Raw genomic sequence first — 26,045 nt, 5'->3', positions numbered from 1 at the left:
TTCTTTTTATAATAAAATTCCGTTTTCAAAGAGAAACGTTTACTGCCAAATTTCTTTGAAAAAAAAGTGCAAGTTTTCATGAAAAAAAACTTTCACCGAACAATTTATGGTAAAAAATTAATCTATTTTTTTTTTGGGGGGGGGGGGAAATAACTTTTATTGATTAAAAAAATTACAAAAAATAATAAAATAACTTAAATATTCTATAATAAATAGGTGGTTTTCTTTGTACCGATAGGCCATTTTTTATTTAGGGACAATTATTTATTACCGCTTCCCGTCACGTGGCCAGTGTTACCAATTTAGCGGTTTTCCTGCTAGATCTGGAGATTTCGTTTGCAATCTAGCGGGGAATTCTAGAAAATCTAGAGATATTTGGCACCCACCCACCCGCAATTTTAGATTAAAAAATAAAGAAAAGCGCTTGAAAATACTTTAAAACATAAAATGAACTCATTCATGTAAGTAAAAAACAGTAGCATTTATTGCCTTTGGTAACAATTATTTATGGATTATTTGTTTTTTTTTTCACCTTTTTTTTCGGCTAACCATTCTTAAATCTCGCTATAAAATCGATTTTTCCAAGTGCATTATAGATGGGGGCATTCCAAACCCCGAAATTTAGTTTAAAATACGATCTAAGCAACCCCGCTTAATTTAGAAGTATTTAGTCGAAAATTGTAAAAAGCAAGAAACAACAGCAACAAAACTTATACCAATACAGTAGAATTTAATTATCTATCAACCTAAAACAAAGTTTTTTGTTTTTTTTATTTTTCTAATTTCAAAATATGTTGCACCATTATTGTGATGTTTAATTTGCAGTATATTTCAATTTAACTTTTATTATAAAAAGTTTGAGTTTATGATTTGTTTCTTGCAAAAAAAAAATACCCTCTCTGGAAAAAACAGGTAAAACTAGCTGATAAAATATGTAAGCCTTCTGGGGAGCCAACCGCTTCAATATAATTCCAGAAACATATAGTGAGAAAACACGGAACATTTTATATATTGAATATACTATATTTATAATTTTTTTATGGTAGGAAGTTAAAATATTGAGTTTTTAGGGGAGGGGTGAATTAGCGATTTTTGAAAATTTCAGACGATAAAAGTTAAAAATCTAGCGATTTTCTGGACATTTCTTTCCTCTGATCTTGCGGTTTTTTTAAAATGTAAGTTGCCAACAGTGCATGTGATATCACTAAAAGTATATTTTGGTCTCACCACTACAGGCTTAATGTAAACAGAATGTGTTTACAATATCGGTAAATTTTCAATGGGTTTAATCACATGATTATTGATAATGTAACTATGTGATTGAAATTTAATTTTAATTAACCACACGTGGTCGCTTTCCTATCAAATATTCTTCGAAAACTGGTAGGTACAGACAAAATGAATGCCGACGCTCAAAGTGTATAAACATTTTAGCCATTCCCTTTACTTAAAAGTTCACGAAAAATCAGGAAATTAATCAATTTTAATGAAAATTTCAGGATTTTTCAAATAATGATCGCAGAATATAATAAACTAATAATTTTTACTTAACTCTTAGTGAAAATGTATTATTTTGTTTTAAAAAAAATACCTTTACTAAAGTTATAGTTTTCAGTAGTAAATAAAAAAAACGCAAGAATTTATTTTTGCTTTTTTTATATAAATAAAGCATCGTAATTTGTAACAATAAAAAATAATTTTTACAGGAACATTACGAAAAAAGCCCCTAAAATCCGTATTAATGAATTCGATATAACTCGAAGAAAAATGAATTTCTCGCATACTATTCAGGAAATTAAAGATTCAATTAGATTCTTATTTCAGTCACCTAAATTATTTAGGGTAAAATGAGTTTAGGAATTTATAGCCAAACCTAAATATCTTTTTTTTGCTTTAAAAAATAGCATTAATACAGTAAGTTAGGTAAAATTTGCATAGAATGATCTGCTTTACGGTTGTTGGAAAAATGGAACGTAAATTTGAATTTCGTTCCCTTTTAAATTCGGTACATTTTTATATTACGTCCAACTCATCGTTCACATTCGACACGTCAACTTTTATAGCTTTTCGCGTATGCTGACAAGGTTAGGGGGTGTCTATTCCGAAAGCCGTTCTTAACATGGGTAGACTGGAGTGTTTATTCGATGTAAACGTACCCGACAACCTATAAATGTCGACATTTCAAATGTGAATTGTAAGCTGGACTTATGTAAAAAATAACAAAATGATATACCAAACTGACTTTTTCGTTTAAAAATGGAATTATTTCCCTTTCGTTATTAACCTTCTTTTTTTTTTTTTTTTTTTTTTAAATATTTTGTGTTTTATATACATAAAGTACAATTGTTGAATGTTACTGTTTTGATTATATTTGTTTGGGGGGCACAATTAAAAAATTAAGAAAGATTAAAACGGAGCGAAATTTAAGTTTCCGTTCAATTTTACAACAACCGTAAAACAGTTCATACTCAGCAGGTTTTATCATAATTTATGAGCATAATGTTGAAACACTAAATCAACATTTTATTTATGTTTTTTGCATAATTAATGATGGAAGTATTTTTCTATTTATTTTCTGAACATCTGTTAAAAAATAGTTTGTACATTCTCTTGAAAAAAAGAATCAAACTTTTCTCTACTTTTACCTAACTATTTACAGTGTTCATGTAAAGCATTCGTCTGTTCTTTTTATAATAAAATTCCGTTTTCAAAGAGAAACGTTTACTGCCAAATTTCTTTGAAAAATAAGTGCAAGTTTTCATGAAAAAAAACTTTCACCGAACAATTTATGGTAAAAAATTAATCTATTTTTTTGGGGGGGGGGGGGAAATAACTTTTATTGATTAAAAAAATTACAAAAAATAATAAAATAACTTAAATATTCTATAATAAATAGGTGGTTTTCTTTGTACCGATAGGCCATTTTTTATTTAGGGACAATTATTTATTACCGCTTCCCGTCACGTGGCCAGTGTTACCAATTTAGCGGTTTTCCTGCTAGATCTGGAGATTTCGTTTGCAATCTAGCGGGGAATTCTAGAAAATCTAGAGATATTTGGCACCCACCCACCCGCAATTTTAGATTAAAAAATAAAGAAAAGCGCTTGAAAATACTTTAAAACATAAAATGAACTCATTCATGTAAGTAAAAAACAGTAGCATTTATTGCCTTTGGTAACAATTATTTATGGATTATTTGTTTTTTTTTCACCTTTTTTTTCGGCTAACCATTCTTAAATCTCGCTATAAAATCGATTTTTCCAAGTGCATTATAGATGGGGGCATTCCAAACCCCGAAATTTAGTTTAAAATACGATCTAAGCAACCCCGCTTAATTTAGAAGTATTTAGTCGAAAATTGTAAAAAGCAAGAAACAACAGCAACAAAACTTATACCAATACAGTAGAATTTAATTATCTATCAACCTAAAACAAAGTTTTTTGTTTTTTTTATTTTTCTAATTTCAAAATATGTTGCACCATTATTGTGATGTTTAATTTGCAGTATATTTCAATTTAACTTTTATTATAAAAAGTTTGAGTTTATGATTTGTTTCTTGCAAAAAAAAAAATACCCTCTCTGGAAAAAACAGGTAAAACTAGCTGATAAAATATGTAAGCCTTCTGGGGAGCCAACCGCTTCAATATAATTCCAGAAACATATAGTGAGAAAACACGGAACATTTTATATATTGAATATACTATATTTATAATTTTTTTATGGTAGGAAGTTAAAATATTGAGTTTTTAGGGGAGGGGTGAATTAGCGATTTTTGAAAATTTCAGACGATAAAAGTTAAAAATCTAGCGATTTTCTGGACATTTCTTTCCTCTGATCTTGCGGTTTTTTTAAAATGTAAGTTGCCAACAGTGCATGTGATATCACTAAAAGTATATTTTGGTCTCACCACTACAGGCTTAATGTAAACAGAATGTGTTTACAATATCGGTAAATTTTCAATGGGTTTAATCACATGATTATTGATAATGTAACTATGTGATTGAAATTTAATTTTAATTAACCACACGTGGTCGCTTTCCTATCAAATATTCTTCGAAAACTGGTAGGTACAGACAAAATGAATGCCGACGCTCAAAGTGTATAAACATTTTAGCCATTCCCTTTACTTAAAAGTTCACGAAAAATCAGGAAATTAATCAATTTTAATGAAAATTTCAGGATTTTTCAAATAATGATCGCAGAATATAATAAACTAATAATTTTTACTTAACTCTTAGTGAAAATGTATTATTTTGTTTTAAAAAAAATACCTTTACTAAAGTTATAGTTTTCAGTAGTAAATAAAAAAAACGCAAGAATTTATTTTTGCTTTTTTTATATAAATAAAGCATCGTAATTTGTAACAATAAAAAATAATTTTTACAGGAACATTACGAAAAAAGCCCCTAAAATCCGTATTAATGAATTCGATATAACTCGAAGAAAAATGAATTTCTCGCATACTATTCAGGAAATTAAAGATTCAATTAGATTCTTATTTCAGTCACCTAAATTATTTAGGGTAAAATGAGTTTAGGAATTTATAGCCAAACCTAAATATCTTTTTTTTGCTTTAAAAAATAGCATTAATACAGTAAGTTAGGTAAAATTTGCATAGAATGATCTGCTTTACGGTTGTTGGAAAAATGGAACGTAAATTTGAATTTCGTTCCCTTTTAAATTCGGTACATTTTTATATTACGTCCAACTCATCGTTCACATTCGACACGTCAACTTTTATAGCTTTTCGCGTATGCTGACAAGGTTAGGGGGTGTCTATTCCGAAAGCCGTTCTTAACATGGGTAGACTGGAGTGTTTATTCGATGTAAACGTACCCGACAACCTATAAATGTCGACATTTCAAATGTGAATTGTAAGCTGGACTTATGTAAAAAATAACAAAATGATATACCAAACTGACTTTTTCGTTTAAAAATGGAATTATTTCCCTTTCGTTATTAACCTTCTTTTTTTTTTTTTTTTTTTTTTAAATATTTTGTGTTTTATATACATAAAGTACAATTGTTGAATGTTACTGTTTTGATTATATTTGTTTGGGGGGCACAATTAAAAAATTAAGAAAGATTAAAACGGAGCGAAATTTAAGTTTCCGTTCAATTTTACAACAACCGTAAAACAGTTCATACTCAGCAGGTTTTATCATAATTTATGAGCATAATGTTGAAACACTAAATCAACATTTTATTTATGTTTTTTGCATAATTAATGATGGAAGTATTTTTCTATTTATTTTCTGAACATCTGTTAAAAAATAGTTTGTACATTCTCTTGAAAAAAAGAATCAAACTTTTCTCTACTTTTACCTAACTATTTACAGTGTTCATGTAAAGCATTCGTCTGTTCTTTTTATAATAAAATTCCGTTTTCAAAGAGAAACGTTTACTGCCAAATTTCTTTGAAAAATAAGTGCAAGTTTTCATGAAAAAAAACTTTCACCGAACAATTTATGGTAAAAAATTAATCTATTTTTTTGGGGGGGGGAATAACTTTTATTGATTAAAAAAATTACAAAAAATAATAAAATAACTTAAATATTCTATAATAAATAGGTGGTTTTCTTTGTACCGATAGGCCATTTTTTATTTAGGGACAATTATTTATTACCGCTTCCCGTCACGTGGCCAGTGTTACCAATTTAGCGGTTTTCCTGCTAGATCTGGAGATTTCGTTTGCAATCTAGCGGGGAATTCTAGAAAATCTAGAGATATTTGGCACCCACCCACCCGCAATTTTAGATTAAAAAATAAAGAAAAGCGCTTGAAAATACTTTAAAACATAAAATGAACTCATTCATGTAAGTAAAAAACAGTAGCATTTATTGCCTTTGGTAACAATTATTTATGGATTATTTGTTTTTTTTTTCACCTTTTTTTTCGGCTAACCATTCTTAAATCTCGCTATAAAATCGATTTTTCCAAGTGCATTATAGATGGGGGCATTCCAAACCCCGAAATTTAGTTTAAAATACGATCTAAGCAACCCCGCTTAATTTAGAAGTATTTAGTCGAAAATTGTAAAAAGCAAGAAACAACAGCAACAAAACTTATACCAATACAGTAGAATTTAATTATCTATCAACCTAAAACAAAGTTTTTTGTTTTTTTTATTTTTCTAATTTCAAAATATGTTGCACCATTATTGTGATGTTTAATTTGCAGTATATTTCAATTTAACTTTTATTATAAAAAGTTTGAGTTTATGATTTGTTTCTTGCAAAAAAAAAATACCCTCTCTGGAAAAAACAGGTAAAACTAGCTGATAAAATATGTAAGCCTTCTGGGGAGCCAACCGCTTCAATATAATTCCAGAAACATATAGTGAGAAAACACGGAACATTTTATATATTGAATATACTATATTTATAATTTTTTTATGGTAGGAAGTTAAAATATTGAGTTTTTAGGGAAGGGGTGAATTAGCGATTTTTGAAAATTTCAGACGATAAAAGTTAAAAATCTAGCGATTTTCTGGACATTTCTTTCCTCTGATCTTGCGGTTTTTTTAAAATGTAAGTTGCCAACAGTGCATGTGATATCACTAAAAGTATATTTTGGTCTCACCACTACAGGCTTAATGTAAACAGAATGTGTTTACAATATCGGTAAATTTTCAATGGGTTTAATCACATGATTATTGATAATGTAACTATGTGATTGAAATTTAATTTTAATTAACCACACGTGGTCGCTTTCCTATCAAATATTCTTCGAAAACTGGTAGGTACAGACAAAATGAATGCCGACGCTCAAAGTGTATAAACATTTTAGCCATTCCCTTTACTTAAAAGTTCACGAAAAATCAGGAAATTAATCAATTTTAATGAAAATTTCAGGATTTTTCAAATAATGATCGCAGAATATAATAAACTAATAATTTTTACTTAACTCTTAGTGAAAATGTATTATTTTGTTTTAAAAAAAATACCTTTACTAAAGTTATAGTTTTCAGTAGTAAATAAAAAAAACGCAAGAATTTATTTTTGCTTTTTTTATATAAATAAAGCATCGTAATTTGTAACAATAAAAAATAATTTTTACAGGAACATTACGAAAAAAGCCCCTAAAATCCGTATTAATGAATTCGATATAACTCGAAGAAAAATGAATTTCTCGCATACTATTCAGGAAATTAAAGATTCAATTAGATTCTTATTTCAGTCACCTAAATTATTTAGGGTAAAATGAGTTTAGGAATTTATAGCCAAACCTAAATATCTTTTTTTTGCTTTAAAAAATAGCATTAATACAGTAAGTTAGGTAAAATTTGCATAGAATGATCTGCTTTACGGTTGTTGGAAAAATGGAACGTAAATTTGAATTTCGTTCCCTTTTAAATTCGGTACATTTTTATATTACGTCCAACTCATCGTTCACATTCGACACGTCAACTTTTATAGCTTTTCGCGTATGCTGACAAGGTTAGGGGGTGTCTATTCCGAAAGCCGTTCTTAACATGGGTAGACTGGAGTGTTTATTCGATGTAAACGTACCCGACAACCTATAAATGTCGACATTTCAAATGTGAATTGTAAGCTGGACTTATGTAAAAAATAACAAAATGATATACCAAACTGACTTTTTCGTTTAAAAATGGAATTATTTCCCTTTCGTTATTAACCTTCTTTTTTTTTTTTTTTTTTTAAATATTTTGTGTTTTATATACATAAAGTACAATTGTTGAATGTTACTGTTTTGATTATATTTGTTTGGGGGGCACAATTAAAAAATTAAGAAAGATTAAAACGGAGCGAAATTTAAGTTTCCGTTCAATTTTACAACAACCGTAAAACAGTTCATACTCAGCAGGTTTTATCATAATTTATGAGCATAATGTTGAAACACTAAATCAACATTTTATTTATGTTTTTTGCATAATTAATGATGGAAGTATTTTTCTATTTATTTTCTGAACATCTGTTAAAAAATAGTTTGTACATTCTCTTGAAAAAAAGAATCAAACTTTTCTCTACTTTTACCTAACTATTTACAGTGTTCATGTAAAGCATTCGTCTGTTCTTTTTATAATAAAATTCCGTTTTCAAAGAGAAACGTTTACTGCCAAATTTCTTTGAAAAAAAAGTGCAAGTTTTCATGAAAAAAAACTTTCACCGAACAATTTATGGTAAAAAATTAATCTATTTTTTTTTTGGGGGGGGGGGGGAAATAACTTTTATTGATTAAAAAAATTACAAAAAATAATAAAAGTAAATAAACGAACAAAATGCAATTTTTCTTGAGAAATGTATTCCATTTTAACAAACTGAGCCACAGCAACGCGTGGCCGGGTACAGCTAGTATATATATATATATATATATATATATATATATCCGTTCATTTCATAAGTTCTGTTCGAAATCTACTTAAGAGATTTAATAAGAAGAGAGATGTAAGAAAAACACTAAATAATGTATGTATCTATCTATCTACTAATATATTAAAGGAATTAGTCTGTGTACGTGAGTTTGTACCTTATAACTTGAAAGCGACTGGGTCGATTTTAAAAAAATTAACACGAAAGTACTTGATATGTTTGAGAGTGATCTTACAGAGATTTTGTATAGCAATCCGTTTGATAATTATCGAAGTTCGATAATGAAAAAATTGGATTAAAAAAGTAAGTTCGATTTTGACAAAAGTTTACACTTTTAGACAAACTAACATTTGAGAATTTTTATCATTCTACAAGCAAAAAGATCTAGCTTATGAACCAAGCCGAGATAAGAAAGTCCATCATTTTTAGAGCACAATTAAACAATGATACTTGAATTTTGTACATTTAAATTTAATTCAAGTAATTATATTGAAATAATTTTGTAAACTCAACAGTTGGTTCTTTGATAAGTCAGACGACTTTCGAAATTCATTTTGCTGTTTAGTCCAGAATTAAAGCATGAGACTTGATGTTGAATTTTAAACTTTAAGGGAAACCATTATTTACGGATAATTTATTATACTCAATAGTAGGTTCTCTACAGTGCAATGTAGATTACAATATATTGTGGACTAAGTCACTGCAGAGAAGATTTCAAGCTTCCTCACATACACTGCAGGGTGTCCCTAACTAAGGCAGTCAATCAAACGATTTTATTAATTAATTGGAGATTTCAATGACAATAAAAGAATTTGTTGAAACCATTATTTACGGATAATTTATTATACTCAATAGTAGGTTCTCTACAGTGCAATGTAGATTACAATATATTGTGGACTAAGTCACTGCAGAGAAGATTTCAAGCTTCCTCACATACACTGCAGGGTGTCCCTAACTAAGGCAGTCAATCAAACGATTTTATTAATTAATTGGAGATTTCAATGACAATAAAAGAATTTGTTGATACTTATTCAATCCCAGACAATGTCGAGTCTCTCGGCTAGTATGCACACACACACACACACACACACACACACACACACACACACACACAAACACACACAAACACACAAACATATATATATATATTAATGTTGCGTTAATTCTTTAGGAAAATAAATTTAAGATACCTATAGTCATCAATCATAGCAGTTTATTGATGTTTCATTAAATTTGGTGAACAATACTTATAAGCCCTATTATAATACTTTGCTTTAATTAGAAAATAATTCTAACTATACAACTTTATTTAAAAATCTATAGTTTAATCTATTTCCAAAAGAATACCTCAATTATTTAAGAATGAACAGCTGTTTTATAAAAATAAGACATACTATAAACTTATAATTATATAATACTAATTCTAACAAATCTGTTCATGAACTAAGTTAAGCTAATAACACGGCTAGTTTTAATTACTACGGCGTAGCTTTATAAAAAAGCATTACGCGAAAAATAGGAAACGAAATAAAAATAGTAATAACATAGATAAAAACAAATTACCTAATGATGGAAGCAACCTAGGTATTCTAATCAATATAATTAAAACAATATTAAAAACCGGAAAATATTACGCATTCCACGATATTGTTTAATCCATCATACAGGAAGCATATTTACTCCGATATGAAAAAAAAAACCAACTATAGTACCAATGGCAGGAAGTTTCCTAGCGATAGTAAATTGGGTAAGCTCTTTAATCAAAATACTATTAAGCTATCTTTTTCTATTTTCGATAATCTAGCTACGTCTATAATAAGATATAATAGCACTAGATACAACGTGTAAGTCTTACAAATGTTGACCATAGACATATTACCGCAACAGAAAACAACTCTAATTGTAGAAATAAGAATAATTGTCCATAAAGCAGAAATGGTCAAACTGAAAATGTGCTATACACATGTAGAATAATTACAAAAAAAAAACATTTTTAAGATTTATGTTGGAGCCACTCAACATTATCTTTAAAGAAAGATTCCGAAACCACCTGCGTTCTTTAAAAAAACTGAGTCAAATTCTATAAAGCTCATTCTTCTCTGAGTAAATGTTAGGGAATTCAAACTAGTACTCATGATTAATTTTCTAAGAAAATGATCAACATGAATTAAATGTGGTAGATAATTTCCAGCTTAATAATATTGTGTTACCACTGCAGGATTAGTAAAGTTATATGCATCAGGATGATTCTGTAGTTTTTATTTGTTTCCCCAGGTATTTTTCTGATAAGAATTCCTTCTATATAGAAAAAATTCGGGTACTTACAGGAAGAGTAAAGTAGACGTTGAAAATATATCTAAATTAAAGTGCTACCTTGAAACAAACTGATTTCGACCCTACAACACCCAGGCAGTCAGTCTACGTGTTAATCAACTAATCACTATCCTTTTTCATTAATAGGATATATATTTACATAAAAGATATTATAGCATAAGATAAACTGTATCTACTATTTAAAAAAATGCTACTCATAACAACCGTTCACTTTCAAATAGAAGTTAATAAAATACCTTCGGTCATTTATTAAAAAATATACCATCTTTAAGGTATTTGAAGATTCGGTGATAATCTCTGGAATAAATGGCGGAAGATAGCAGAAAAAGTGCAAAACACCTAGAACAGTATACGATAACATATTTTAAAGATAGTTAATAATAAATGATGTATTATGTTCTACAGAATGCGAATCATACCGCTGATAATGCTTTAAAAATAATGTAATTACTAAATCTTCCATGAATTTGAGTTCATCAGTAAGCAAGTCACACAATTTTACCTTTCGTTTATTAGTAATGTGAAAGAAATTTGCAAACATTTAAACGGTTTAATAGAAAATACGTCATTTAAAAGGTTTACAAATCTGTATGCATTGGAAGCTGGGAAAATTATGTATAATTAATAATTTAATGAATAGAGATTATATTTACATTTAAGAAAATTATTTATGGTTTGTTTTTGTATGAGTTTATTAACTAAATGATGCGATAATTACATTTTACTTCCCAAAACTTATTTAAAAGAAAGAATATATATATATATATATATATATATATATATATATAATTTTGTAAAAAAGAAAAAAAGAAAAAGAAAACGATAAGCAAAGTACTACACACAAACAAAAAATAAGTTAAAGAAATCCTGGACAACACCACGTGGGTAGTATATATCCTAAAATGTTTTATTTAGTGATGAATTCAAACTGAAACCTCAACCAAAGTGGGTATAGTTTTGAAAACGGAAGCTGAAATTAGAGTATTTGAGTCATGAAAACGTGAGTTTGCAAAGTCAGTTACCTAAAGAAAAAAACCCGAATAAATCGACAATTAAGTTATTTCTGTTTGCCATATCTGCTTTTTGTTAAAAAAGTTTTGGCTAAATAAAATGTACATAAAAAGAAATGGAGATATTTAAAGTCTTTAGAAATATAAGTATAAAAAACACTTATTGTAGTGTTTATAAGCACGCACCCCCGAAAATATCATTGAATTCAAAGCACACGTGTGGAAGCAATCTTATGTGGCAATAATTGATTTTGAGAAAGGTTATATCTATGTTTTAAAGATTTCGTATTTAGGTTCTAATTATAAATAAGAGTAAGAAGTTAACATCTTTATCAGAAAAAAAATCATAAAATAAAATCTAAAATATAATTAGATTCATTGGCCAATCCCAGTTCATAAAAGATAGTCTGCAACGCTAAAACAAATACATTCTTATTGAAACTCTTTTTCATTCACGTGCGTAAATATTCTTACGTCCTATTAAAGTGATTTCCTCCTTAAATTTGTAATATCTATCATCTTAGCTACTATTATAAAACAAGATATATTACTAATTAAAATCTAATTTTTAAGATTTACTCACGCTAATCTATTGGTGCAAAAGATATAATTCGATAATCTATGTTTTAGAAAATATGTAGGAGTTATAAACTGTTTTTGTAAAAACAATATTAGGTATTTATGAGAAAACTACATTCCGAAATCATTTAAGTGTTTATTAAAAAACATCCCAAACCGTTAGCAAATAATAGCTTTATTATATAGAAAGCCATTATCATAGGGGATGTGGCTTTGTTAACTATTCTACACTTTCACTTAACAATTTGATAAACATAAGATACCATAAGAAATTAATTAAAAACGCTTTATTTTCATATGTGAATATCGTGAGGAATTCAGTCTGTTTTGTTACCGTCTACGACGAAACTTGAATATAGCCGTTTAATTAAGAATTACTGCTAAAAAGTTGACAACTGAGTTTAGGTTCTAGCATTCTTTATTTACGCCTTGTTCAAGTGTTTACCAAACCGTTTTTTTAGTTAGTATCCATGCGTACGAATATGTTTTATATAAACTATTAATAATAAATTATTATTGACTATTCAACAAATTATTCTCTCATCGGGGCGGGAGGCGCCCGGCTTTGCTGATTCGAAAATTACACTTAAATATATTTTAATATATACAGGTTTCGTATTTATCATTATAGAACAAACTTCCTATTGAACATAATATTATACCTAATATATAGTAGTAATTTCAAAAGTTTAATAGAAAGTAACTTGGGCGTCATCAGCCTAAATATTCCCTACCGATGTAATAGAAATAGAATATAACAGCAAGTTGAAATGAATATTTTGCATTTTAACTTGCCGATATATGTCTGGACATGTTATACATCCAAAAAAAGATTTTACTCGTTATAAACTATTCTTGGAGTATGCTTACTATTTGCTTGGTTGTAGACTGGACTGGCTGCCCGTTGTGAGGTGGTGAATTTGAAATCAAGTTAAAATTATATTTTTCTCTCGCATCTAAATCTAAATAGCTGCAAGATATAGAGAAGGGAAGTGTCCATAAAATGCAAGTTGAAAATAGTGGTCCGACTACAAATTATCAATCTTTGTCTAAAAAAAAATGTAATAAACATTTCTATGTGTCTATTCATTACACATCAGTAAATTTTATTGAATTGTATTTTCTTAATTTAGTGCAATAATCACAAGTACTTAAACCATATTAGTGTTATTCGATTATACTCACCTCATTTGGAACCCCATTTCTGGTCAGAAGTAGTTGTATCCGAACGCTGCAGGTGTTTATTCGTTAGAATAACGTGAGAAACATTAAGAATTTCTTATCGCCTTTTTCTGATTCATCAGCGGTTTAATTTCATGGCGCACCTTGTTAGACACTGACACACAAACATATTTGCATAAAAGGAAAATACACTTCAAAGAAAAGATCTTCTTTTGACCAGTTTATTATTTTTTTTACTGTATATTAAAATCTATTGAGTTGTCAAAGCCCATGTTGGCCTGGCCCAAACGTTTCAGATTTCTCCAGCGTAATTCATCCGGTAAATACCGGTTGTCCGATTGTGTATCGAATACACCATAAAAACGAACGTTTGTCTTTATTTTCTTCATTTAATTAAATATAAGCAGGGTGAAACAGTTTGCCCGTATATCTCGATATTAATAAATTATATTAGACAAATTTACGCGTATCTATGTATGTGTATCTTAAGAGAATTAAAGTCATTATTATTTTAATTTTTAATTATTAATCGAATATTTATTAAAATAAAAAAAATCTAATTGTGTAAATTAAACGAAAATTGAAAAATTCGATCAGGACAACGTAATTACTTCATTAAATTCACCGGAAGTTGAATCTAAGAGAAGTTAAATCCACCGGAAGTTAAATCCACCCGAAGTATTTTGGTTTAGTCGATAACAAGTTAAATACATGAATTCAGACGTTTGGCATCGAAAAGCATTTCTAACGATAGGATTAACCGTTAAACTGCAGTAAAGTATTAAGATAAGACGTTTTAATTATATATATATATATATTTATATATATACATACATATATATATATATATGTATGCATGTATGTATGTGTGCGTGTGTGTGTTTAAACGATTAACAACATTTTTCAAATCTAATGATTAGCATATTATGATTGTTTACCGTTGCTTCACAACAATGTTCGTTTTATGTCATACGATGAACCGTATTTTGAAACACAATATTATAGGTGGCCAACAAAAAAATTTTGAAACATAATATTATAGGTGGCCAACAAAAAAATACAAACAACAAAGTACAAACTTAAATAAGTATATATTGGGGGAAATGGGAAATATATAATGGTCAGTGGGTAATTATATTAAAATGATTAAGCATAAATGCATGGCTTACAATCGTTTATATAATTTAACTCTCCAAGATTATTATGAAATGACAAAAGAAATGCGCGTACATATATAAAAGCATGCACTATATAAGCACACATAAATACAGACAGACATACACACACATGCATACCCACCTAGATAGATAGATAGATAGATAGATATAAGAAAAAGCTGCGTACCGTTTAAAAAAAATTAACATTTGCATTTTCCATGTGATACATCCGATGTCGGGACTATTCTATTTTCATCCGATAGTGTTGCCTCCCTGTTAGACTATTCAGCACTCAGTGGCGAATATTTTTTCTGTGTAAAATATGTGTTTATTTATTTTATCTGTGTGTCTATTATGTTTTTGTATTTTTAACATTTCTCTGAAGAGTGTGTTTGTATATGTGTGCTTTTTTAATGTGTATTGAATGAGGGGCCGTTGTGTATGTTCTTTCCTCACGGAGATGTATATTCGTGCTGTTTTAATTATGTGCCGATGTGTATATAAGTACGTGTAAGAGAATGTTGTGTTTTTGTTGGAATATGTTTTGTTTGCGTGTCTAGTTTTGCGTGTGTATCTGTTCCGTGCGTAATGTATGTTTTTAAAAGTACGTATCTTGATATGGCGGACTGATAGACTGTTATGAAGGCATAGCAATGCTGTATATAATGTATTTTGCATTGTGTGGGCTTTAACTAGCATTCACACATGAATCAATGTGTATACCTTTATATTATCGCAGTATATCGGAACCTATGCATATTTGTCAGTTTATAAATGTGGAAAAGATCAAGCTCCCCAAAACAAACAATATTTATGTGGACAACATTTAAAATTTTCTTATCTATGAGAGTTTCTCATTCTATGACAGAAGACATAAAATATGAAGCGTAATATCAGAACAGATACTACAAATTGCTCCAAGTAAGAAGGTGTCATCTAAAAGACTACGGGCATTCATAAGAAAATATACCTTTGCAAGTAAGAAGATGTGAGTAAACTGTTTTACAAAACGTGTTTGTATGTAGAAAATGAATGTTACAGAAAACGTACCTTCTCGTTCCATCCTCGTATGTAAAAGTCCCAGAATGGAGGATGGTCATACGTACCTAAAATAAATAAAATAAAACATTAAAAATTTGTGCTTTTCCAAAATATTATCTAAAAAAAATAGGATTAAAATATTTCTTTGATTTGTTTTAGATTTGTCTTTTTGTTTGACTGTCAGAAGATAAATCTCTCATTTATTGGCATCACGAAGTAATGATATAACCGCTGTGTGAATTGATACAAATTACAACCCTGTTCAAATAATGTTACACTAAAAAAACAGCTCCTACTTTAAATTGTCCTTGCACGAAAGTGCATTAGAACTCAAAATGGTTTCTAATCATTCTGCCTATCGAATCTAATAGATGAGTTTGATTTGCGAGGATATAATTGGCCGTCAGTTTAATTTCGCTGGTTTAGTGATACTTTAAATATGTATCTCAATTTTTCCAGTTATTTATTGAATATTTGTTAATGAAACCTGTATAAACCATGTTCCTCATATCATTCTAATCATTTTCTTGGCGATTTAAAAATATCCTTTTAAGAAAGTGCAGATAACAGTCTGCAAACAAACTTAATATTCTCTTTCTTTGTTACTAGCCTTAAATTAAATAACAAAGGTGTAATCCATTCAAAATAGATTTTTCAGCATAGCTATATAAATACAACTAATAAAATAGAATTTTAAAATAAAACTGTGTTCGATTACCAACAAACTAGTTATTTAATCTTATTTACATGTTTAGAACTGTTTCACTTGTTTTGGTTGCTGTCATATTCACGACGTTTCAGCTGTAGTACTCTATGTCTTTCTTCAGTTATTTATTGTCGTAGTTTATGAACTTCCATGGATTTTGGATACGAGAAAAAAAAACGAACATGTAAATAGCAATACTCCGTATAAGTAATATCGTCAAAAAAGGATAACGACCGTAAGGTTGTAAAACTGGTGTCAACCAAGAAGACCCTTGCCAGGTTTAAAAAGACAGAAATGGCAGTACCTCATCTTAAATGTTATGGAAACGTGTATAGGCTGGAAGGTGCCGGTTGCTAAGCAGTTAATGACACAGACTGGCGATCCAGTTCGTACCAGAGAAACCTGTTCACTTGAGACATTGTGGTCCTTTATGTAGTACCCGAGATCTTACTAGAAAGAATTATAACTAGAAAGATATCGGAGAAAGCAATGCCAAATACAGAATCATTATATGAAATGAAAGGATTTATCGGCTAGTGTACCTAGTATCGAACATTTATGAGATTTTCTTATCAGATTAACCATTTTATACAACATTAAATCCAGCGATAAAATCTAATGACTTCGCATTTGTCCGACAACCCCTCCTCCTGTAATTGAAACGGACTAATGGATATTCGATCTGTGTCAAACGATAAACGTTTTTATTTATTGTTTTACTTATCATTAATTAAAGTCAAATCTCTTCCTTATATATCAGAATAGTAGCTGACATACTCGTAGCATGAGAAATACATAAACTTGAGTCAATTATTTCTCGCATTTGATTTTGCAAAGGAAATAAACATAAATTGTTGAAAGAGTTAACGAAATTATACGATTGTAAAAATGAAACTTTCCTCGAGTAAATTAGAATGCCATTAAAAGTCTCTAAATTTTTTATTCGCCTGACATTAAAGTTCAAAATTTTTCTATATTGATATATTGTTCCGTTAATTACAACTTTTAAACTTTCAATAATTTGAAACCCAACATACTTAAGTTTAATCAACAACAAACTAAATATAATGAAAAAAAATCAATAATCTTCTGTAGTTAAATCTGAGTTAATAAATGTATTTTAACCCTGGGGATTTCCCTATATATTTTAATCACACAAATTAGATACACAAGTATTCCACAATTATTGGAAAGAGTTATGGTTGGAAATAAAGAACTTCTATTTAAAATGGTCTCATTCGCTGCAAAATTCTCAGACGATAAAATAATATCAGATGTATATAAGAAATAAAATCTTACAGATCTCTATATTAATATATTGAATATTCAGGTAAACTGTTATGTTAAACAAAGCTATAAAATATTTCGATACCTAAGACAATTTTTGACAAAATTAATAAACATTTTATGACATAATAAAATTTTAATTATAAGCAAAGTCCAAATATCAACAGGTAACAATGGTTATTAATATATCCGGATGTATTATATGATATTGTCAAAGTAGAACGCCTTTCGGTCGATACTTTTTAAAATAAACGTCGGTGACAAGGGGCAACATCGTTTAAAACGTGATCAAAAGACGTAGAATTGCTAAAGATACAAAGATAAAAAATAGTATGGAAAACAATTTTGCCCCTTTTGTCTAATTTTTGTTTGTTTTAAAAATTTAATTAGAGTTAAGGAAAAATATTTCGAAAATTGTATTTTGATTTCTGTTCGTTACCACATTTTTTTTCTTTAATAATAGATGTTAAAACTATAAAAATATACCTTAACAATTAATAATAATGTCACTTCACCTAATAGTATTCAAATGTTAAATAAAATTATGCAACCATAAAAATATTTTTAATACATATATATTACTATGCTATGGGCAGAATATAATAATCAATAGAGAATTAAATTTATAGTAATAAATACGAAATCTGCATAAATTAAAATGTCATTTTAAGCATTGTTTACGACCGAACAGCCCGGGCAGTCTGAAATATATATATATATATGATAGAGAAATGTTGTTTGCTTAAAGTATTGCTGGTAAATTGATATGAAAGCGTATAAGAAGGCTATAGCAATTCAGGAAACTGGCTGTTGCATTGGCGTGACATTGAACAAAAATGGACAAACAAAAAAAGTCTTATTTGTTTTGTTATTTCATTTAACTTTATATATCCAGTTAGTTTTAAGAGAACCACAATACAAATCAGTAATTGTGATTATCGTGAAAAATAAATAGATATATGAAGTTTAATAAAATAATAAAACAAATAAACTTTTTTCGTTTGTCCATTTTTGTTCATACGTCACGTCAATACAACAGCCGGTTTCCTTAATTGCTATAGCCTTCTTATAATCTGTGAATACATATATATATAAAGGGAAAGGTATAGAAATATATTTATGGCATATTTTACTACACCAACAAGAAAGTACGAAATCAAATACGGGTAGAGAAAGATAACAAAAATGGAAAGGCATAAAATAAAAAGGAGACAAATAATAAAAACACGGAAAATATTAGGAGAGACCCCCTCGAAAAAAAAACAAACAAAAAAAAAAAAAACAGAAGAACGTCCCAACTTTATAAGTTTTCCATGTATACATTTTCCATGTAAGGTCATTGAAAACCCATTCCCGAGAAAACAATAACTGTCCAAAATAATGTGATGACAAAAATTCAAGTTTAATGATCTCATATTTACTTAGTTTGGAAGTTCCTAAAAAGTCTATGTGTTGGTAGTATGTATATATATATATATATATATATATATATATATATATATATATATATATATATATATATATATATATATATATATACTAGCAAAAGTACCCGTCGTTGACTGGGTTCAAAAACAGCCTACAGAAAATGGACTCTGATTTATGAAAGTACTAGCAGGGGGGTACCCGGCGTTGCCCGAGTGTTTGGAGGTGTGTGTGCTCGGGCGGGGGTGGGGGTTGTTAATCAATACATAAGAATAAGCGAAGTAAAAAAAAATGAACTAAAAAAACAAAAAAAACAAAACAGAAAACGAACGTTTACCCGGGCGGTGAGGGAGGGGGGTAATCAAAACATAAGAATAAGCACGGTAACTATTTTAAAATATTAAATAAAAAAAAGTTAAAACTTAAAAAAAATCGAAAAAAACACAAAAACATGTCCGGTGAATTAATGTGCATATAAGGATGGTATATATAAATGTACACAGTAAAAACAGCTGAAAAATGTTAGGTTCAGCAAAATATACGATTTCATGATTCCTTTAAATGTTTTTAGAAAAAGTGGGTCGATTTATTTTATATTTAACTCACAATGAATTGTAAAATGGAGTTTATATTAAAATATATAAAAACAACAGGGGTAGGGAATTTCTTGAAAAAAATTATCATCAATAGACACGTGTGAAATAAATAAGAAAACAGTAGATTTGTTAAGATCGGCCAGCAATAAGAACAAAGAAAAGATAGACGTTAAATGAAGGTATCAAAACTAACATTACTGCGTAGTGCATGTATATTGGCAAACACACACACACACACACACACACATATATATATATATATATATATATATATATATATATATATATATATATATATATATATATATTAAAATAGGAAAGATTATACTCGCCCGAGAAATAAAAGTTATAACTTTGTAAACGCAGACGCCACGTAGACTAGTAGCCAATATATGCTGCAGGGTTTGCTTATATTATCACTCGCTTTCATCCGTTATCATAAACTTTAGATTTTTCTACGGAAAGTCATTATTATACAATAAGACAGCACGATTTTCACTCGTAAGTTATCCTCTTCTTTTCCTCTCATCGAAGAAACGGGGAATTATTCTAGATTGGTCACAGTTCTAACAGAACCCTCAGTGTTCAGCTTTAACAAGTTACAGCCAGTTCTCATCAGCTGCTCAAGAGAATAAGCGAATTCCAAACGGTAAAAAACAAAACAAAAAGAAACACTCACGAAATAAACAAACTTTCGCCGTCCGGTCACATAAAATCGGATAGTTTGAGCAACACCTACATTTCGTGCACAATTTTTTTTCTGTTTTGTTGTCGTACATGCTTATCTTGTTCCATTTCTTTAAAACCTTTTGTTACGTTGACACACATTCTATCAATTACGCATTACGTTCTTTAATCCTATATTGCATTCTTACATGCTACTGATGTATAGCGATACACAATTGTCACTAGCTCGCGCCTTGATTTTATTGCCAGAATAAATTTCTCTGTAGGCATTAAAATATTGTTGTCTGTATATATAAAGTAGTAGTATTCGTGTGTGTGTGTGTGTGTGTGTGTGTGTCTGTGTAGAGCTCACATATCTGGATCGATCATGATCAAACCTGACATGATGATGGTGCACTTAGGGATAATCCACACCATTTTCAAGATTAAGGTCAAAGGTCAAGGTCATAGCCTATGTATATATACTCTCCTACATCTCACTTTACTGGACCTAACCTGATATAATGATGGTTCCCGATTTAGGGATGGTGCACACTATTTTTCAAGGTCAATGTCAAAAGCTAAGATCATATTTAGTCTGGCTCTTCATAAACTCTCCACCTAGGGATGGTGGACGCCAAATTGGGGTCGCCACCATTTCAAGAACCGCCACCATGGTGGCAGTCAACTTATTTGTGAATTTATTCCCTCATTCAATCTTGATGACATTTGGCATGATAATGATCCCTAACATAGGCCAACATTTATTGCATTGCATCTCTTAACTTTGACATTCCAAAATAACACTGCCATTAAACAATGTAACGGGTCATTAAGGATTCCTTTTTTTAAAGATGCATATAATTCTTTTGAGAAATTTTAGATAATACTTGTCACTCAAACGAAATAGGAACTAAACTGAGGAAGAAAGATTGGCTCATTGTTTCTATCTTGTATCATTCATGAATAAAGTTCATAATTATAAATTGTTAATTGTTTGTTCTTATATGAACACTTAATGTAATCTTTCCAAACTTATATTTCCAAAAAAGAAGCAAAGCACTGTTGGAAGGATGACGAGATTTAGTCTGCATGATCTTCGTTCCAACTGGATATTGATAATCACTGCTTAATCATGTCTAATCTGAACATTTTGAAATAAATATGTTCACGTGTGCAGTGCTTTTGATAGATTTGCTAAAACCTCTACCTCGCACTCTATCTTTAATCAATGTGACGACATGCTCGTTTCTATCAATTCCAACCCGATAGCAATTTTTTATTGAAGTTTAGCAAGATGACTCCTGCGAAGCTTTCATTTCCTGTTATTCTAACCGAACAAATGTATATCTGAGCAGATTCACTTGCTCAATATTTAACAAGTTGCAAAAATCTAAGTAAGCTTGCTGGATATGTAACGTTTAACTCAATTATTTGATGTTAAATGATTTTATATTCGAATTGCTCCACATTCGTCATGGTTTCTGACGGTGTTCAAAAACAATGAAGTTGAAAACTGACTTTCAAACATTTTTGACGGGCAATACACAGACTTTTAAAACGTCGTATCACGAATGTGCTTTCTCGGTGGTCTGCACTCGTTTAAAACTAATTACAATTTTTATGCATGACATTTAAATCAATTTCCCTAACATTTGTTTTTGTATCCTTTCTGGTAAAAATGTAATTACTTTCCGAACTGCCTAACATGCTTATAACTTATCACTTAAAAGGCTGCACTTAAATTAAGTAATTAGTAATTAATTAGCATAATGTTTGCTGGATTATTTCAAATGATAAAACATAATTGAATGATTAATTTTTTGTTTAATTAAACTAACGATATTATCTAGGTGTGCTGAGGTACGTAATAGGTTAAATGAGTACCATCGCTTTCAGGGTGTGCAAAGTTCGAACTCAGCTGTTTCTATAGAAACACGAGGACTTATCGAGATTGATAACTTTCATGCGGTTCTCTTTATATGTATCGGCTCAGTGAATCCATGTGAATTCGTGTTATTTTTAGAAGAAGAAGAAAGAAGAAGAAAGAAGAGGGGAGAAGGAAAAGTTGTGATTGAAATTGTGAAGTGGATATTGACGAGGAGTGAGGATTGGGCGTGCCAAGTTCGAATCTTGTCAATGTTGTATAATCACTTTCACATACAGATGTTACTCATTTTGTGAGTACGCGATACCACAAAGAATCTAAAAGAAAAATTGCAATAACTGAATAAAATGTGTTAAAAACTTGAACGATGCTGATTCATACGACTATAATTTGTTTATGAACTAATTCTATTAAGAATTATACAGCGCAGTTATTCAACCATAGAGCGGCTTGTAAATAGCAATGTGTGTTCAATTGAATTTGACATTGTTTCGAGTTGTCATAGTCTGCTTCTATTCACTGTAATCAATATATATATATATATATATATATATATATATAAAAGTGAAATTGTCTGTGTGTGTGTGTGAACATACATTGATAATCACTGCTTAATCATGTCTAAAAAACCGTTCTTTTCTGCTTAATCATGTCTAAAAAGAACGTTCTTTTCCTCCTTTGCGATACGGGTTCGAGCCTGCCTTCCTACTACCACTTTTTTTTTTTTGCTCAACATACACACCCAAACACCCGGGCAACGCCGGGCTGAAATGCTAACATATAATAGTTTTCAAAAATCCAAATCAATTCTGCTTAATTGAAAGTTTATCACATTTATGGAGTCAAAGATGGCTTCATTGCTGGGTACTAATCCTTCGACCAGCGGTAATCGTCATTTGTTGCACTAATGATTGCCGAAAGGATAAAAAAGTAGTGCATAAAAAAAAAAATATTTATAATTTATAATTATTTCACCTCTGTAAGAAGTTCTTAAAATTTGAGTACTGGCTGGGAGATAAAAAAAAAGCGGTACGCTGGTCTTGTATGTGATACCGCGACTTTCGGTCGCTCGATCACTTTAGATCGTCTAAATAACGTTATGCATGTATCTGGTTTTATAACTGTAAAAGTTTCCCCTGATTACTATGGCGGTTTGTGGTAGCCCATAGGTAACCTGTCTTACCAATGAAGTCAAAGCAGCAATCGTTACTTCCTGTACTGATGATGGCGAAAGCATGAAACACGAGTATCTGTGGTTAAAATAATATACACTTTATTATTATTTTTCCCTTTTAGAAGTTGTCTGAGTAATAAAAAGCCGGTCAAATGGCATTGGGTGCGTGCTGATTGATCTGTTAAGAGCCTCTAAATAAGTTTACACCTTTTTTGACTCTATAAATGTTAAATTTCCCGTGATTATCATTGCGGTTGACGTTGACAATGGTGAACGTTCCTCACTAATCGAGTTACAGGTGATTTTGTAGCATGGTGTGAATCTTTCGATTAGCCGCAAGCGTCACTTTCTGCAGTGATGATTGTGAAAGCATTAAATACTGTCTGTAGGCATGAGAATAATCATTTATTATTCATCTGATGATTATCATAGTAAATAATTACATATATATATATATATATATATATATATATATATATATATATATACTTACATATATATACATACTAGCAATGGGTGCCCGGCGTTGCCCGGGTGTTTGAAGGTGTATGCTGAGAGAAAAAAAAACGGTAATTTTTTTAAACTTTGACCCCTATTATGACCCCTTAATATTTATTGTTTTGAGCTCAAATTAAGTTATTAAGTTAGATCTATGTCCAAGGAATCAATATTTAAAATGTCAAGTGTGTAGACCAAAAATTGTCGGAGGAGTTTGGTAGAGTTCTCAAAGGTCAAATCGTTGAACTTTGACCCTTAACAGCCAAATTTCTGGCCGAAACCCGATCACGTAGATTTTCCCAAATCTCAATACCCTGTATATCAAATTTTTAGTCTGTAGACTAAAAATTGACAGAGTTAGTGCGTAGGGAAATGTACACAGACACACACACAGACACGTTCACTTTTATATATATATATATACTAGCATTTCAGCCCGGCGTTGCCCGGGTGTTTGGAGGTGTATGCTGAGCAAAAAAAAAATCATGTAGAATATCTGCATGAATATAATTACCCGTAATAGTTAACTAAAGGTGATCACCCTATCAGAAAACTGAAAAAAACTAATAGGGAATTAATTAAAAATGAATGTTTAAAAGAATATGCAAATTAGTTAGATCTTTTGCTAATGAATGCAATTCGATAACTCATATATAAGAAAATTGTATTTTCTTTTTAAATAAATAGAAAAATAGGGTTTTTAATATGAATATCACTACACACCAAAGGAATACGGAATTATAGGTATATAGATAAATATACATATATATACATATATATTATTACGCATATATACATTTGTATGCATATATACATACTTACATATAAATACATATACTTACATATATACACATACAGACATGCAAACATATATATACATACAAGCATGCATATATATCCATACAACTATATATAAATACACACATGCATATATATACATAATACTTACATGGATATATACATACCTATATAAACACACATCCATCTATATATACATACATATAAATGTATACATATATATGCATACATATATGTACATATATAAATATACATATATATATATGACTAGCAGGGCTACCCGGCGTTGCTCGGGACCGTATAAACAATGAAAAAACAAAAGCAGATATTGAACATATGTTTTATTCTTAGGGGAGAGGAATCTTTCATCTCAAGTTTTAGCGTTACAAACAAACATTTGTCTTTTATATATATAGATAATGACAGGTCTTTTGGGGGGCCCCCTCGAAGATAACTGATCAGTTGACCAACTTCTAGTGGTCCGTTTGACGTGAAATTTCGATATTTGTCATCCGAGTGATGGGGCTTCGATATGATACCAAATTTGTCAAGTTTGGTTCCGTCTTTCAAAAGTTTTAGCGTTACAAACAAACATACATACACACAGACGTTTGGCTTTTATATATATAGATGATTGCAACGTCTTGTCAGACGAGTGCCACTCCCTCAGACATTTAAAATCCATGATCCCAAATGTCTGAGGGAGTATCTATACAAATATGATGTTACAGAGTCTTAGCTTTGTACGACAGCTAAGTCTCTCTCTCGGATAAAAATGTTGAGATCCAGCAACAAGCAAGAGCAAGATAGCCAGCAACAAATTAAACTGCAGACCAGCTTAATGCGGGTACTGGTCTTTTGCTTTATGGTTTTTTAAATCAGAGATTTCCTTCTCCTAGAAAGGTTGCCTTCACCACGGTTTACGGGAGCCCTTTCTACCCCAATACATATATAGACACACACAAATATACACGGTGCTAGTTGGCCGTTGACCCAGAAAAAGAGTTCATTCGCCCTTTGGAAGGTCTTGTTTTTAATCCTTCAGGGAGACTAGCCGCCCTCCTCACCAAACAAGTTTGGTGGGGGAACCAGTTTAGTCGCCGGTGACCCGACCATGAGGCAGGTAGTACTGGATTACATGGTACCAGTAGCATATGACATGACCTGACATAAATATACATACATGCATACATACATATATATACATATATACATACATATATATATATATATGCATATATACATACATACATATATGGTTCGGCGCACTGCCTCAAGACAAAAATAGAAAATTCCTTACGTTTGATATAGATTCCTATTACCCCTCTATTTCACCATGTGACCTTGCAACGTGGTCTTACACGACCTTGA

At 30.1% G+C, this 26,045-nt stretch overlaps 1 protein-coding gene across 2 annotated transcripts in view; it reads right to left on the bottom strand.

Moving 5' to 3' along the window:
• The window catches only part of LOC145248005 (protein kinase C-binding protein NELL2a-like), an 841,882-nt gene that overhangs the window by 511,541 nt on the left and 304,296 nt on the right, over positions 1 to 26,045 (bottom strand). The window contains exon 1 of one of the 2 annotated variants that reach the window (XM_080109695.1): positions 15,646 to 15,703. The exons of the other annotated variant lie outside the window; for it this stretch is intronic. Within the exon in view, the coding sequence (XP_079965821.1) occupies positions 15,646 to 15,658 (13 nt within the window). The 5' untranslated portion in view covers positions 15,659 to 15,703. Of the gene's footprint in view, positions 1 to 15,645; positions 15,704 to 26,045 lie in introns of those variants that run through there. 2 annotated transcript variants of the gene reach the window in all.

This window comes from Euprymna scolopes, chromosome 26 (assembly GCF_053919585.1).
Source record: "Euprymna scolopes isolate OS-2025 chromosome 26, ASM5391958v1, whole genome shotgun sequence".
Lineage (NCBI taxonomy): Eukaryota > Metazoa > Mollusca > Cephalopoda > Sepiida > Sepiolidae > Euprymna > Euprymna scolopes.
This window is presented reverse-complemented; position numbering and strand designations above follow the sequence as displayed.